At 37.0% G+C, this 12,485-nt stretch overlaps 1 protein-coding gene across 1 annotated transcript; it reads left to right on the top strand.

Moving 5' to 3' along the window:
• Positions 1-11,180: 11,180 nt before the first annotated feature.
• On the top strand, positions 11,181-11,363 carry LOC119510981 (60S ribosomal protein L39-like). The gene has a single exon (XM_037805399.1). The coding sequence runs from the start codon at positions 11,208-11,210 to the stop codon at positions 11,361-11,363; it is 156 nt and encodes a 51-aa protein (XP_037661327.1). The 5' UTR covers positions 11,181-11,207.
• Positions 11,364-12,485: the final 1,122 nt, after the last annotated feature.

The raw sequence follows: 12,485 nt of genomic DNA, 5'->3' as shown, positions 1-12,485 counted from the left end.
AATCAGTACTTTGTCATGGGGATCCACCTCCATTCAGGTCCAGCTCTGACTCTTCACTTCTTCCTCCATTAACTCCTGTACCAGCTGATACCCCATAACCTCTTACTGTTAGAGATCCCCCTCCAGGCAGGCATTTTTTTTGGTGGGTGGTGGTGGTGGGGAGGTGTACGGCAAAAAATCACTCAGGACAAGCTACTTTCCCTTGACATACAAGAAATTAACACTCCTTACTCTTCTAAGTGATGGGAATTCAGGCTGTTCTATTCCTGCCCCTTCTTCTCACACCAGAATCTCTGTTGGATTCTCTTTTTCCCAGATTGGCCCATGCAGTTTTGGGTCAGATGTAGGATTAGCTCAGCAAGTGTGCTACTTAACACATGTTCAACTTGAGGAAAAAAATGACAATGTGGAATTATTGAAGACACCCCAGTCCTTAAGAGTGATATTCTGGAAAGGCAGTATCTCTCTCCACTCCCAAAGGGAATTACTCTGTATCAAGAACAATGCACTAAAAGCTGAAAATTCTCTCTCATCTCAGTCCTTCATTATATAGACTGGATGGGGTGAAGTGGGGATAATTGTGGATGGGCTGGCTATATCAAATCTTTGTAAAGAGGAGGAGCAGTCTGGCACCAATTGTTGACCACACTATTTAGAATGATTGTATAGTTAATGCTTCTTTTTCCTAACTTTGGGCCTTAGTCAATGATTCTAATGTAATATGAAAAGCCTATTAAACATCTTATTCTATACGATATAATGAAAATCTGGAAAAAATATAGGTTTTCTGCTCTTTTTGTCTTCTGTACTTTTGTACATGCAGTCCTTTCAATTTACCACCTTTTCTTCTCTCATCACCTTCACTTGTTAACTCTCATTCGCCCTTCTTATTTCAGCTTAGATAACATTTCCCTTATGGAAAAATTTCCTGACCCTCCTCTCCACCATCATTTTTAAGTTAAATGTCCACTGTAATTTCCCCCACTGTCCTCTACTGTCCCCTGTACTTTCTCTATTACACAGCATCACACTGTAATTTTTGCACGTTTAAGAGCTTATCTTCTCCACTCAGTATCCGCTACATAATTTTCATGGCCCAGTAGAAAATGAAAACATGGGGGTCTTTGTTCAAAAATAATTAAGAAATTCAAATTGAAAACAGTAGATCATTAAACCAAGCATGGGACCCTCTTGAGCTTGGAGCTTTGTTTGAGTGCATAGCCATGAAGCTGAACTTTCTCCACTGAGTACAAGTTTCATGTTTCTGATCCACTGTGTTCCAGTAACTATCACAATGCTTTGTACATGGGTATGTAATATTTAAATGTTAGTTTAATTGAAATATGTTATCACTTTTATGATACGTAAAAAATATTGTTCACATTTAATTACATTAAAAGGACTACAGGCATTCTTTAGAGACAGTGTGGGTACAGTTCCAGACCACTGCAATAAAGGGCATATCACAATAAAGTAAGTCACATGAATTTTTTGGTTTCTTAGTGCATAAAAAAGTTATGTCTACACTTTACTGTAGTCTATTAAGTATGCAATGGCATTATGTCTAAAAAACCAATGTTTATACGTAATTAAATATACTTTACTGCTAAAAGATGCTTACCATCAACTGAGGCTTCAGCAAGTCATAATCTTTCTGCTGGTGGAGGGTCTTGCCTTGATGTTGATGGCTGCTGACTGATCAGGGTGGTGGTTGCTGAAGGCTGGGGTGGCTGTGGCAATTTCTGAAAATAAGACAACAATGACGTTTGCCACATTATTGACTCTTCCTTTCATGTAAGATTTCTCTGTAGCATGTGATGCTGTTTGATAGCATTTTACCCAGAAAGCTTCTTTCAAAATTGGAGTCAATCCTCTCAAACCCTGCCATTGCTTTATCAACTAGGTTTATATAACATTCTAAATTGCTTGCTGTCATTTCAACAATGTTCACTGCATCATCACCAGGAGCAGATTTCATCTCAAGAAACCACTTTCTTTGCTCATCCATAAGAAGCAACTCTTCACCAATTAAAGTTTTATCATGAGAGTGCAGGTTCCACTTCTAATTCTAGTTCTCTTGCTATTTTCACCACATCTGCAGCTACTTCCTCCACTGAAGTCTTGAACCCCTCAAAGTCATCATGAGAGTTGAAATCAACATCTTCCAAACTTCTGTTAATGTTGATATTTTGGCCTACTTCCATAAATCACGAATGTTCTTAACGGCATCTGTAATGGTGAATCCTTTCCAGAAGATATTCAATTTACTTTCCCCAAATCTATCAGAGGAATCACCATCTATGATGCCTTATGAAATGTATTTCTTCAATAATACTTGAAAGTTGAAATTACTCCTTGATCCATGGACTTCAGAATGGATGTTGTGTTACCAGGCATGAAAACAATACTCATTTCATTGTACATCTCCATTATAGCTCTCAGATGACCAGGTATATTGATGGGAACAGTAATATTTTGAAAGGAACCTTTTTTTCTGAACAGTAGTTCTCAATTGTAGGCTTAAAATACTCAGTAAACCCTGTTGGAAACAGATGTACTGTCATCCAGGCTTTGTTTTTCCACTTATAGAGCACAGGTAGGGTATATTTAGCAAAATACTTAGTGGCCTTAGGATTTTTGGAATGGTAAATGAGCATTGGCTTCAACTTAAAGTCACAAACTGCATTAGACTTTAACAAGAGTCAGCCTGTCCTTTGAAGCTTTGAAGATAAGCATTGACTTCTCTCTAGCTATCAAAGTCCTAGATTGCAACTTCTTCCAATATACAGCTGTTTCATCTACATTGAAAATCTGCTGGGTAGTATAACCACCTTCATCAATTACTTTAGCTAGATCTTCTGGTTAACTTGCTATAGCTTCTCCATCAGCACTTGCTGCTTCACCTTGCACTTTTATGCTGTAGAGATGGCTTCTTTCCTTAAACTTCATGAACCAACCTCTGCTAGCTTCAAACTTCTCTTCCGCAACTTCCTCAACTCTCTCAGCCTTCATATTATTGAAGAGAGTTAGGGCCTTGCTCTGGATTAGGCTTTGGCTTCAGGGAACATTGTGACTGGTTTGATCTTCTATCCAGACCACTAAAACTTTCTCCCTATCACATTTGGTTTCTAACATTCATTGTGTTCACTGGAGTAGCACTTTTAATTTCCTTCAAGAACTTTTCCTTTGCATTCACAACTGGCACAAGAGGCCTTTCTTTCAGCCTATCCCGGCTCTTGAAATTTCTTCCTCACTAAGCTTAATCATTTCTAGCTTTTGATTTGAAGTGAGAGACATGTGATTCTTCCTTTCCCTTCAGCATTTAGAGGCAAATGTGGGGTTTTTAATTGGCTTAATTTCAGTATTGTTATGTCTCAGGGAATAGGGAGGCCTAAGGAGAGGGAGAGAGATGGGAAATGGTTGGTGGAAAAGTCAGAACACACACATGTATTGTTTAAATTCACTGTCTTATATGGGCACCCCCAAAAATTACTATAGTAACATTAAAAATCACAGATCACAGTTCACCATAACAGATACAATAATAATGCAAATGTTTGAACTACTGAGAAAATTACCAAAATGTGATACAGAGACATGAAGCGAGCACATGCTGTTGGAAAAAATGGTGCCAATAGACTTGTTTGATGCAGGATTGCCACAAATCTTCAATTTGTAAAAAATGAAAAGCTCAACAAAGCAAAGCACAGTAAAACAAATATATCTGTATTTACTTAGGGAAAATAGAAGAATTCAAAAATAAATGAAAACAAATAGGTAGAGTAAAACATTAATGGAACTTGGAAAAACTGAGATACTGCTTGAGAACCTGAAATAAAGTAAGGAAATCAGAGGAAGACAGAACCTTTACCGGGGAACTACATCATAAAAAGCAGTTAGGACAGATGTCTTAGAATATTTTGAAAGTCATAAAATCGAAGTGAAAAGCAGAATTCTAAACATAAAAATAAGAACATACCACTTTAAAATTTCATTGCTATCAGTAAACAAGAAATTTATAACAATATGCCAGAAAAATAATATGATTTTACCTTTGAATAAAATGGCCTACACGGCAAAGAAGGGGATAAAGTGATCTCATTGTCTCCCTAAAAATAGGGAGAATTAGTGGACTCCAATTTATTTTATAGACCACATATGAAGGTATAAAAACCAAAGGCTCACCTTCCAGAGCAACTTTCCCCATTGAACTTCCTTTGTCTTTCTTGTGTGCATCCAGGCTTCCTTCTTACTTTCTCAGCAATATTTCTTTGTCACTTCTAGTTTTGGGTTATATATGTCTATGTCTGGGGAGAAAATCAATGTTACTACATGGAGAAGAATTTCTAGCTGGCACATGTATCCTGCATTTTTTTTTTCTTGCATTGATTTGAACCATACTTTATTTTCAATTTGGCAGCCCTGCATATGAATGGCTATTTCTCCATCATGCCAAGAAAGAGCAGCAATTTGGAGGTAGAGACGTTGGCACAATAGAGAAAGAAGATTTGCTTTTTATCTCCCCTAAGGCTGTTTTCACTGAAAATGGTTTGCTTTGAGATTTAGGTAAATTTATTTGTATTAAGATTTGACTCATTCCTTTCAATTTCATGCCAACTTCTAGAATAACGGTCTTGAACAGCAGTATGGCGTGATGGTTGTTATGGGGTTTTGAGTCAGGCTATTTGGATTCAAGTCTCTACAGCATCATTTATTCTCTCTGTATCTTTGGGGAAATTACAAACCAGCTCTGTGGATCATAGATATGCTGGGAGATGTCATTGAGTTAAGACGTATGTTTTGTTAAGTAAGCATTCAGTAATTGTTAGACATTGTTATAATCAACTTGAAGAAGTTCCTTCTGTTTCGCTTACCTGTTCAAGAACATAATGTGCCTCTCCTATAGATAGCAAATGGGTCTGTGAAACCTTCCTCAGCAGGTACAGTTAATTAATCTCAATTCACCTTTTCCTTCAAGAGGCTACGGGGTTCCTGCCAACTAGTGTGACTCACTAACCTCTGTTCATCACGCTGTCCCTGCTTTTGAAAAAATGCTTTTACTTTTATTCTTGATTTCCTATATCCCCCAACCTGTGTCTGACTTTGTCAGATTCTTAAAAGTAATACAGTCCTCAGAAAAGCCTTTCCTGATTTACCCTGTCAACTCAGATGTGCTTCAGCTTCAGGTCCTCTCAACCTTTGAGCTGTATTTATTATTCACACTGAATGGTATACATTCTTTTTCAGCAATTTTTTTTCTTGAACTATATTTTTATGTCATTGAGAGACAAGTTCTTTATTTCATAATCTCCCATTCCCTGAACAGCCTATTCCAGATGTTAAATACATTGAGAATACTCAATACATGGGTGCCTGATTTATCTTTTAAAATAGCTTAACAGTTTATGTGGAAAATTATATCCATGGTTTTGTTTTCTTTTTAGATATCACAAATTGCTTGTAGAAAACAGCCTGTTTCCCATTAACATTTCTAAATGTTTTCTAATAGAAAATAAGCAAACAAACCTTACGAAGCTCACAGGATTAGACTTGCAATTTTGCAGGTAAGGTAAGAAGTCATAGAGTGCACATCCATCTTGGCCATCTGGTGGTTTCGGGTCCAAAAGTCCTATGCCAAAGAAGAATTTTGTTTTCCTTCCTATTAAGTCTACTTTTCTCTCTTACTCATCAATTCATACTCTATAAATGAATGGACATTGACTCAGAAATAACCATGAACAAAACTTAGTCTCAATTAACTGCTTATATTGTGACTGATGCTTCCCACAGGTTGCTGGCAAATATTTGTTTATCAAGAAGCTTCTCTTATATAACTTATCCCCTTGGTGCATCCTGAAAGGCAAGGCTTCCAGTTAATACCTAAACCCCCTAATGTCCATTCCCACTGTTAAAGTTGCAGGCCTAATTTCAGACTTATCCCTAAAATGGTGAATCTTGCCTTAAAAGCATTTATAAGAACACTGGAGGCAAAGGGGCTGCATTTCCAAAGAGAAAATTTTCTCTTTCACTTTGGCTCTAGAGAACAGTAAGATTGTAACTTGTAAAAGTTGTTCTGACAAAAGGTCATCAGCTCTACCTTCTTAATTTAATGTATGTACAATTATAGCTGTAATAAAGCATCTTAAAATTTACTGACCTGCTTCAAATAAAAGCAGTACTTAAAATTACACAAATGATTGAGTAGATTATAGTCTAAGGATTGGTAGTTTTGAAATTCTTAAGCAAAATATGTAAAGGTGGTGTTTGTATTTGAGTGTATTCTGTTCAAAAACACATGCTTGTTGATTGCTTACCGACTGTCAAGAACTTGACAAGGAAATGGAGGAATAAAGTGGAATATAGTACCATGACCTTCAAGAATCATCAAGTCTAGTGAGGGAGATAAATAGTTAAACATATAATTAATATAGGGAGAATAAGTGTTATGATAAAGTAAAAGTGATGCTTTGGGAACACAGAGGATACAAATTTAACCCAGCCTAGGAGGTTTGGTTTCTAAATTGCTGCAGATGAACTTTGTTCTGGTAAACAGAGACAATGTCATGCCCCTTTTACTACTAATTTTATGTTCTAATTCATCATTTCTTCATAATGGCAAGAATCAAGTCAAAAGATTGTTAATGATGTTGAATTCCTTCTGCATGACAGAGGACAGTGCTCAGCCCCACCTCACACACTTCTGTTGCCATAGGTTCCAAAATAAATGTTTCCCTGATCAGAGAATACGTGACCTTCTTCTATTCATCATCATTTTAGCACAAAAGCCAGAATGCACACCTCTGATCCCTCTTGCTCATCACAGCAGATGAATGGAACATAAATGATTAGAAAACACCACCTGCTCAATGCTTCGTACAAAGTAAAAAATGTGGCTGTGCTTTTTGGAATGGAAATCATTAGCCTAAACTCAGTATGTCACTTACATTACCAACCATGAAAATGTAAGTTACTGAGTACGTGGGATAAAATATTGTGTGACAGATACCTGTTTTCTCTTTGGGAAAATTCCCTCTGAAGACTGTCAAACAGAGTGTGACTTATGAAGTCACTGCAGCCCTTTCTCTAGATCACAACTCTTGCTGTTTGGAACATGAAAATAGCAGTAGTGGTTTTGAAAGTTACAATTTATCAATAAAATGCATCAGAGGGCCCAAAAGGCAGTCTGCCAAGCACTCAGTTGTGACCTACAACTACCTTGATAAAAAAATGTGGGATTGGTGGATCGGGATATCGGGGGAGGGGGGTTGGGGTATGCTGGAGTTCTGTGTATGGGTTTTGTATTGTTTTTGCAACTATTCCTGTAAGTTTGAATTTATTTCAAAATAAAATTAAAAAAAAAATGTGGGAAAAGATGGTTTTCAACTCAAAGCCTAGCACATTTTCATTTACTTCTACAAGTAGAATGGAGGAACACAAATATTGTGAATTTGCCTTAACTTTTGAGCAAAAATGAATAAATAAATGAATAAATAAAAATTCAAGGGAGCCACTAAACTACAAATGGACAGAGGAATCAGAGTAATCATTAGCAAAGCAGTTTTGTCTGGTCCTTTCCTATGTCTGCTATATTACAGCTTGCATCAATCCTCCCCACTTGAAATTCCTCAGTTTAGTTTATGATCCATTTCCAGATTTCCACTTAAGTCGTCAAATGACACTTAATATGATAAAATTGTATTTGACTAGCAGGTTTTTGTTTCTTTAAAACATATAATAAAATGTTTGGCCTTACTCAAATTTTGAGAGTATGTACAGATTGTTTTTAAGAATACAGGTCAGATTCTACCAAGACTTAAAACACAGAAATTTAAAAATATCAGTAATCTGCTTTCAGATCCTTTGATTGCTGGAGCCTAAGATACAGGAACCAGTTTAGCGTAAGGGACTTGAGGTTGGAAAAATGGTTAGGTACTATTCTTCCTCTAGCTGTAGAGTTAAGAATCAGGAATGATGATGATAACTGATGATAAAAATCACAAATTATAGCTAAAGCTAAATTTATTGAACATTTACTGTAAGTTGGATACAATATTAAGCACTTGTGTGCATTATATTGTAACCCTCATAATAACTTTGTGAATCAGAGTTCTGTAATAGGCAGAATTTTAAGATGATCTCCAAGATTTCTACACGCTGGTTTACAGGGTCTCTATTATTCCCTCCCTTAGGGATGAGCAGGGCTAATAAATGTGATGGAATATTGCTCCCATGATTATGTTAGTATATATAGCAGAAGGGACTTTGCAGATATACTAAAGTTTCCTAACAAACTGTCTTTGAATTAGTCAAAAGGGAGATTATACAGAGTAAGCCTGACATAATCCAACAAGCCCTTGAAAGATGATCAGAGAGATTTCAAGAAAAGGGATTCTGCTCCTGGCCTTGAAGTAGCAAAGTGCCATGCTATGGAGAGGACCATGAGACAGGTAATGACAGGTAGCCTCTAGGAGCCAAGATTGGCTCCAAGTTGACAGCCTGGAAGAAAGCAAGGACCTCAGTCCTACCACCATAAGGAACTAAATTCTCCTAACAACCAGTGATCTTAGAAGAAGACCCAGAGGATCAGATGAGACTGCAGTACTGCCTGAAATCTTGATTTCAATCTCATGAGACCTTGAGCAGAGGACCCAGTTAACCTCTGCTTGGACTCCTGACAAACCGAATCTGTGTAATGACACATTTTCATTGTTTTAAGCTGTTTATTTTGTGCAATTTTGTTACACAAGCAATAGAAAGCTAACACAAGATCTTATTATATTAAATTCCTTTCAGTTTTTCAAATGTGAAAGCTAAGACTTACAGACATTATTAAATAACTTGTCCATGTTCATATAGGCTTGCAAGTCTAGGCTCTATTGTCCCTAGAACCCAAACTGTTCACATTGCTCTCTACTGAACGGCAAGTCCATGACAATAGGGAGTGCGATAGGAAGTGTGTATCTAAAGGGCTATGCAGAGAGATGCAGACCAATAACAGACAACAAGATAGAACCAGAGATACTAGGATCAGGCATTCAAAATGGAGCGTCAAAAAGGCAACTAGAGAGTGAAGCCTCAGGAAAGAGTTAAGACATAGCAATAGACTTGCACAATTATAGGGAGAAAATGGAAAGCCCATTCAGCTGATTCAGTCAGTTGTTGAATAAACACACCCTTCATTTTGATAGCCAGAGTTGTAGGCAAAAGAAAGAATTGCCACATATTTTGAAGCATGTTTTATTCTATTCAAGAGAATAGAGAGGAACTGTGCCTTAGGAGGAACTTCAAAATTATAAGAAAAGAAACATGGGAAGCTTTAAAAAAGGATCAGTGGTTTGAGAATAAAGGCAAATTTTAGAGTCAGCAGTCCTGGGAAGTGGGGAAAAGTCAAATATAATTAAGCAAAACTGTCTTACACAGATAAGACTTTAAAGAATCATGAATTTGAATAAGCCTAGTCAGCAAATCATGCAATTTTCTCCTGCAATGTTTGGTAGCACAGAAGTAGGAGTAGGGAAAAGAGACAAGAAAGTTCATTCGGAGCTGTGGTTTGGCAGAAGGATATGTTAGAAAGACAAGGAATTAAGATATTGTGGCTGCTGAGTGATCAGAAAAATATGGAGGTTCCAAGGAACTGGAGTTAAACTGAAAACCACTTCAAATGGAAATTCAGTGAAGAAGGAGAATTAAACAGCTAGGGAGTTGAAATTTGGGTTATTTTAAACTCAGAAGGAGCACTCCCACCACAAATGTGCTCTTGGGGATTACATGGGAAGTTCATCACTCCTTCTTAACCTTTTACAAACTCAGACATCTAGGAAACTGAGGTGGGGGAGGAGTTCAAATCTATGTCTCTATTTCATTGCCCCACCCCCACCCCCACCCCACCACCACAATAGGATTCATGTAAATCCATAAAAAATTACTCACATGAATATCCCACATTCCATATACTTCCTCCATAAATGTATGGGCAGAACTTCCATGTGAGGTTAAACAGGAATAAATATCTCTCAAAGTTGTGGTTAAAACTGCCTGCCCTTGAATGACCTCACTAGACAGAGATGTAGGGAAGATGTAGATGATGCATTGCTAAGGGCTGAAAATATCACATTACCTCACCCTTTGACAATGAATAAAGATTCTTACGTCCTTGTCAGGGTGATGGCCTCTTATATAATGAATCCTTAGCCAATTGGAAAACAGAGCCTAGAACTTTCTTAGGAATACATAGAATGTTTCCCTCAAAAGAAGACTACAGAGAACAAAAGGAGACAAGATAAAATAATGAAAATCCATTGGTAAGAGACCAGTGGTGAACCTAGACAATGATTTACTTGACTGTTGTCAAGGTGGTCACCAAGCCCATTCTCAACCGTAGACTGGTATAGGTTTACAGCAGGAAAAGAACTTGACTTTGGCGTGCTAGTTAATATTACCCCAAATTTTATATTCAGGCTCTTCCCAACTCTGTGGACTTTTTAAGATAAATCTGAGTGATCTCAAACTCCTAATGGCCCTAAATAATATTGTTAATTTAGTCCTTATAATAGGTACAATAAAAATTGCAATAAAGTTTCCTTTTTAAAGGAAAATGCCAAAATAATCTTAATGGTTATTGTCCATAATGTAGACTTAAAACATCAATAAAATGCATGAAAGTATAAATGACGACACTAACCACTTTTCAACTTTTTGGAAATACCATGTTATTTGAGTCTTAGTCTTGAAAATAATTTACTGGATGCAAGAAATTAAGGTCATTTCACTGCTGGTTCAAGTGGTATAAATTAGGAAGAAAATTCAGAAAACTAAAAGAACTGTAATATTGATTTTAGAGTCACAATATTTCATTTGAATAGTAAAGTAATCCCAGAAACATGAAGATCTGTACATGCTTGTAATGGTTGTGGTGAAAGGATAACCCGTCAGCACTATGCTGATGGGTCACGCTTGGATGACAGTGTTTAACTTAGTGTCCATACACATCTGACAACACAGAGAGACTCTATGACATTCAGCAGATTCAACCATAAAGATGAAGAAACTCCAACCATATGGTATCACTGAAATAAAGAAAGACTTAGGTAGTATTGGGGGTGGGAGAAGCATGGATGTGCTCATTTTACTTAGTTTACAAAATAACAAGCAGTGCTTTCTCCCTTCATCTGCTGCTGTTGTGGGTTCTTTTGACTGCCATCTTCGCCATGTCTTCTCATAAGACTTTTAGAATCAAGCGATTCCTGGCCAAGAAACAAAAACAGAATCACCCCATTCCTCAATGGATTCGAATGAAAACTGGCAATAAAATCAGGTACAACTCCAAGAGGAGACATTGGAGAAGAACCACGCTGGATCTGTAAGGAATGGCACACATATCGATTCTGTACCAAGTTCACTAGCACCTTCCAGTGGAAAGAGTTCCTCTTTCTGAACAGCTGAACTTATTTCATTGGGGAAAAACTTGGCTTTTCTTTGCTTTTATGCTTCTGCATAAATAAGTTGTTTCAGTAATAAATATGTGAGGCATTTTGCTTAAAAAACACACACACACACAAGCAGATGAAATTTCTCATTGTAGTTTAAAGAGAAGAAAATAAAAAAATATACTTGCCAGAAACAGAGAAAAATTTTAAGCAAATGTGATAATACAATTTTCTAAATATCAAAACTCTAACATGGTAGTAGTTGAACAAGATAGTAATGAGTGTATCACCCACAAAATTGTATAGGCATAAACTTACAGATTACTTCTTGGGGTTCTATGGAGAAATTCAAGTATCAAATGGGAAGCTATATTTGACTAGGTGACAATTTGGTGGTTCTTGGACTGAATGCAGCTCCAGTATATATTTGTTGGGCTGCAAAATATTATGTGAAAACAAAACAAAAGTTATTAATTGCTAAGAAATAAAATTTGTTAATGTTTCACATGAAAATCTTAATTTTGGCATCTCTCTGGAAAATAAGAAATTCTGGCAAAAATGAACTGCTTTATTATGACAACTATAAATAGAAGGCAAGTAGATACTGCCTCCTTTAGGCACGTTTTGTTGTTGTTGCTATTTCCAATTAACCAGCAATAACACCATTCTCTACTACATCCCCAATACTGATTAACTGTCATCCTGCTTGACCTATTGTTTTTACATTTTCATTTTAATTGCCCGCACAGCTTCATAGGCACTTTGGTTTTTTTATCTTGGGATTAGATAATATAAGATCCCTTCTGCTTTGGAATTTTTTAAATTCTTAACTCTGAATTAATAACTTGTCAAAACATTGGGGACTGATGGCTTGATGTGCTGACCCCTCTGTCTTGGGGCTGGCCCCTATGAAGCTTGTTGCTGCAAGGAGAGGCTAAAACCTGCTTATAATTGTGCCTAAGAGTCTCCCCCTGAGTGCCTCTTTGTTGCTCAGATGTGGCCCTCTCTCTCTAACTAAGCCACCTTGGCGGGTGATTGGGACCTGACTCCCAGGGGTGT

This window comes from Choloepus didactylus, chromosome 15, assembly GCF_015220235.1.
Source record: "Choloepus didactylus isolate mChoDid1 chromosome 15, mChoDid1.pri, whole genome shotgun sequence".
In the NCBI taxonomy this organism is placed as follows: Eukaryota; Metazoa; Chordata; class Mammalia; order Pilosa; family Megalonychidae; genus Choloepus; species Choloepus didactylus.
Note: the sequence above shows the minus strand (reverse complement) of the source record. Positions and strands in the feature narration are given on the sequence as shown.

What these genes read in the sequence shown, in the direction of transcription:
- LOC119510981 (XM_037805399.1), top strand. Translation starts at nt 11,208, where the DNA reads ATGTCTTCTCATAAGACTTTTAGAATCAAGCGATTCCTGGCCAAGAAA.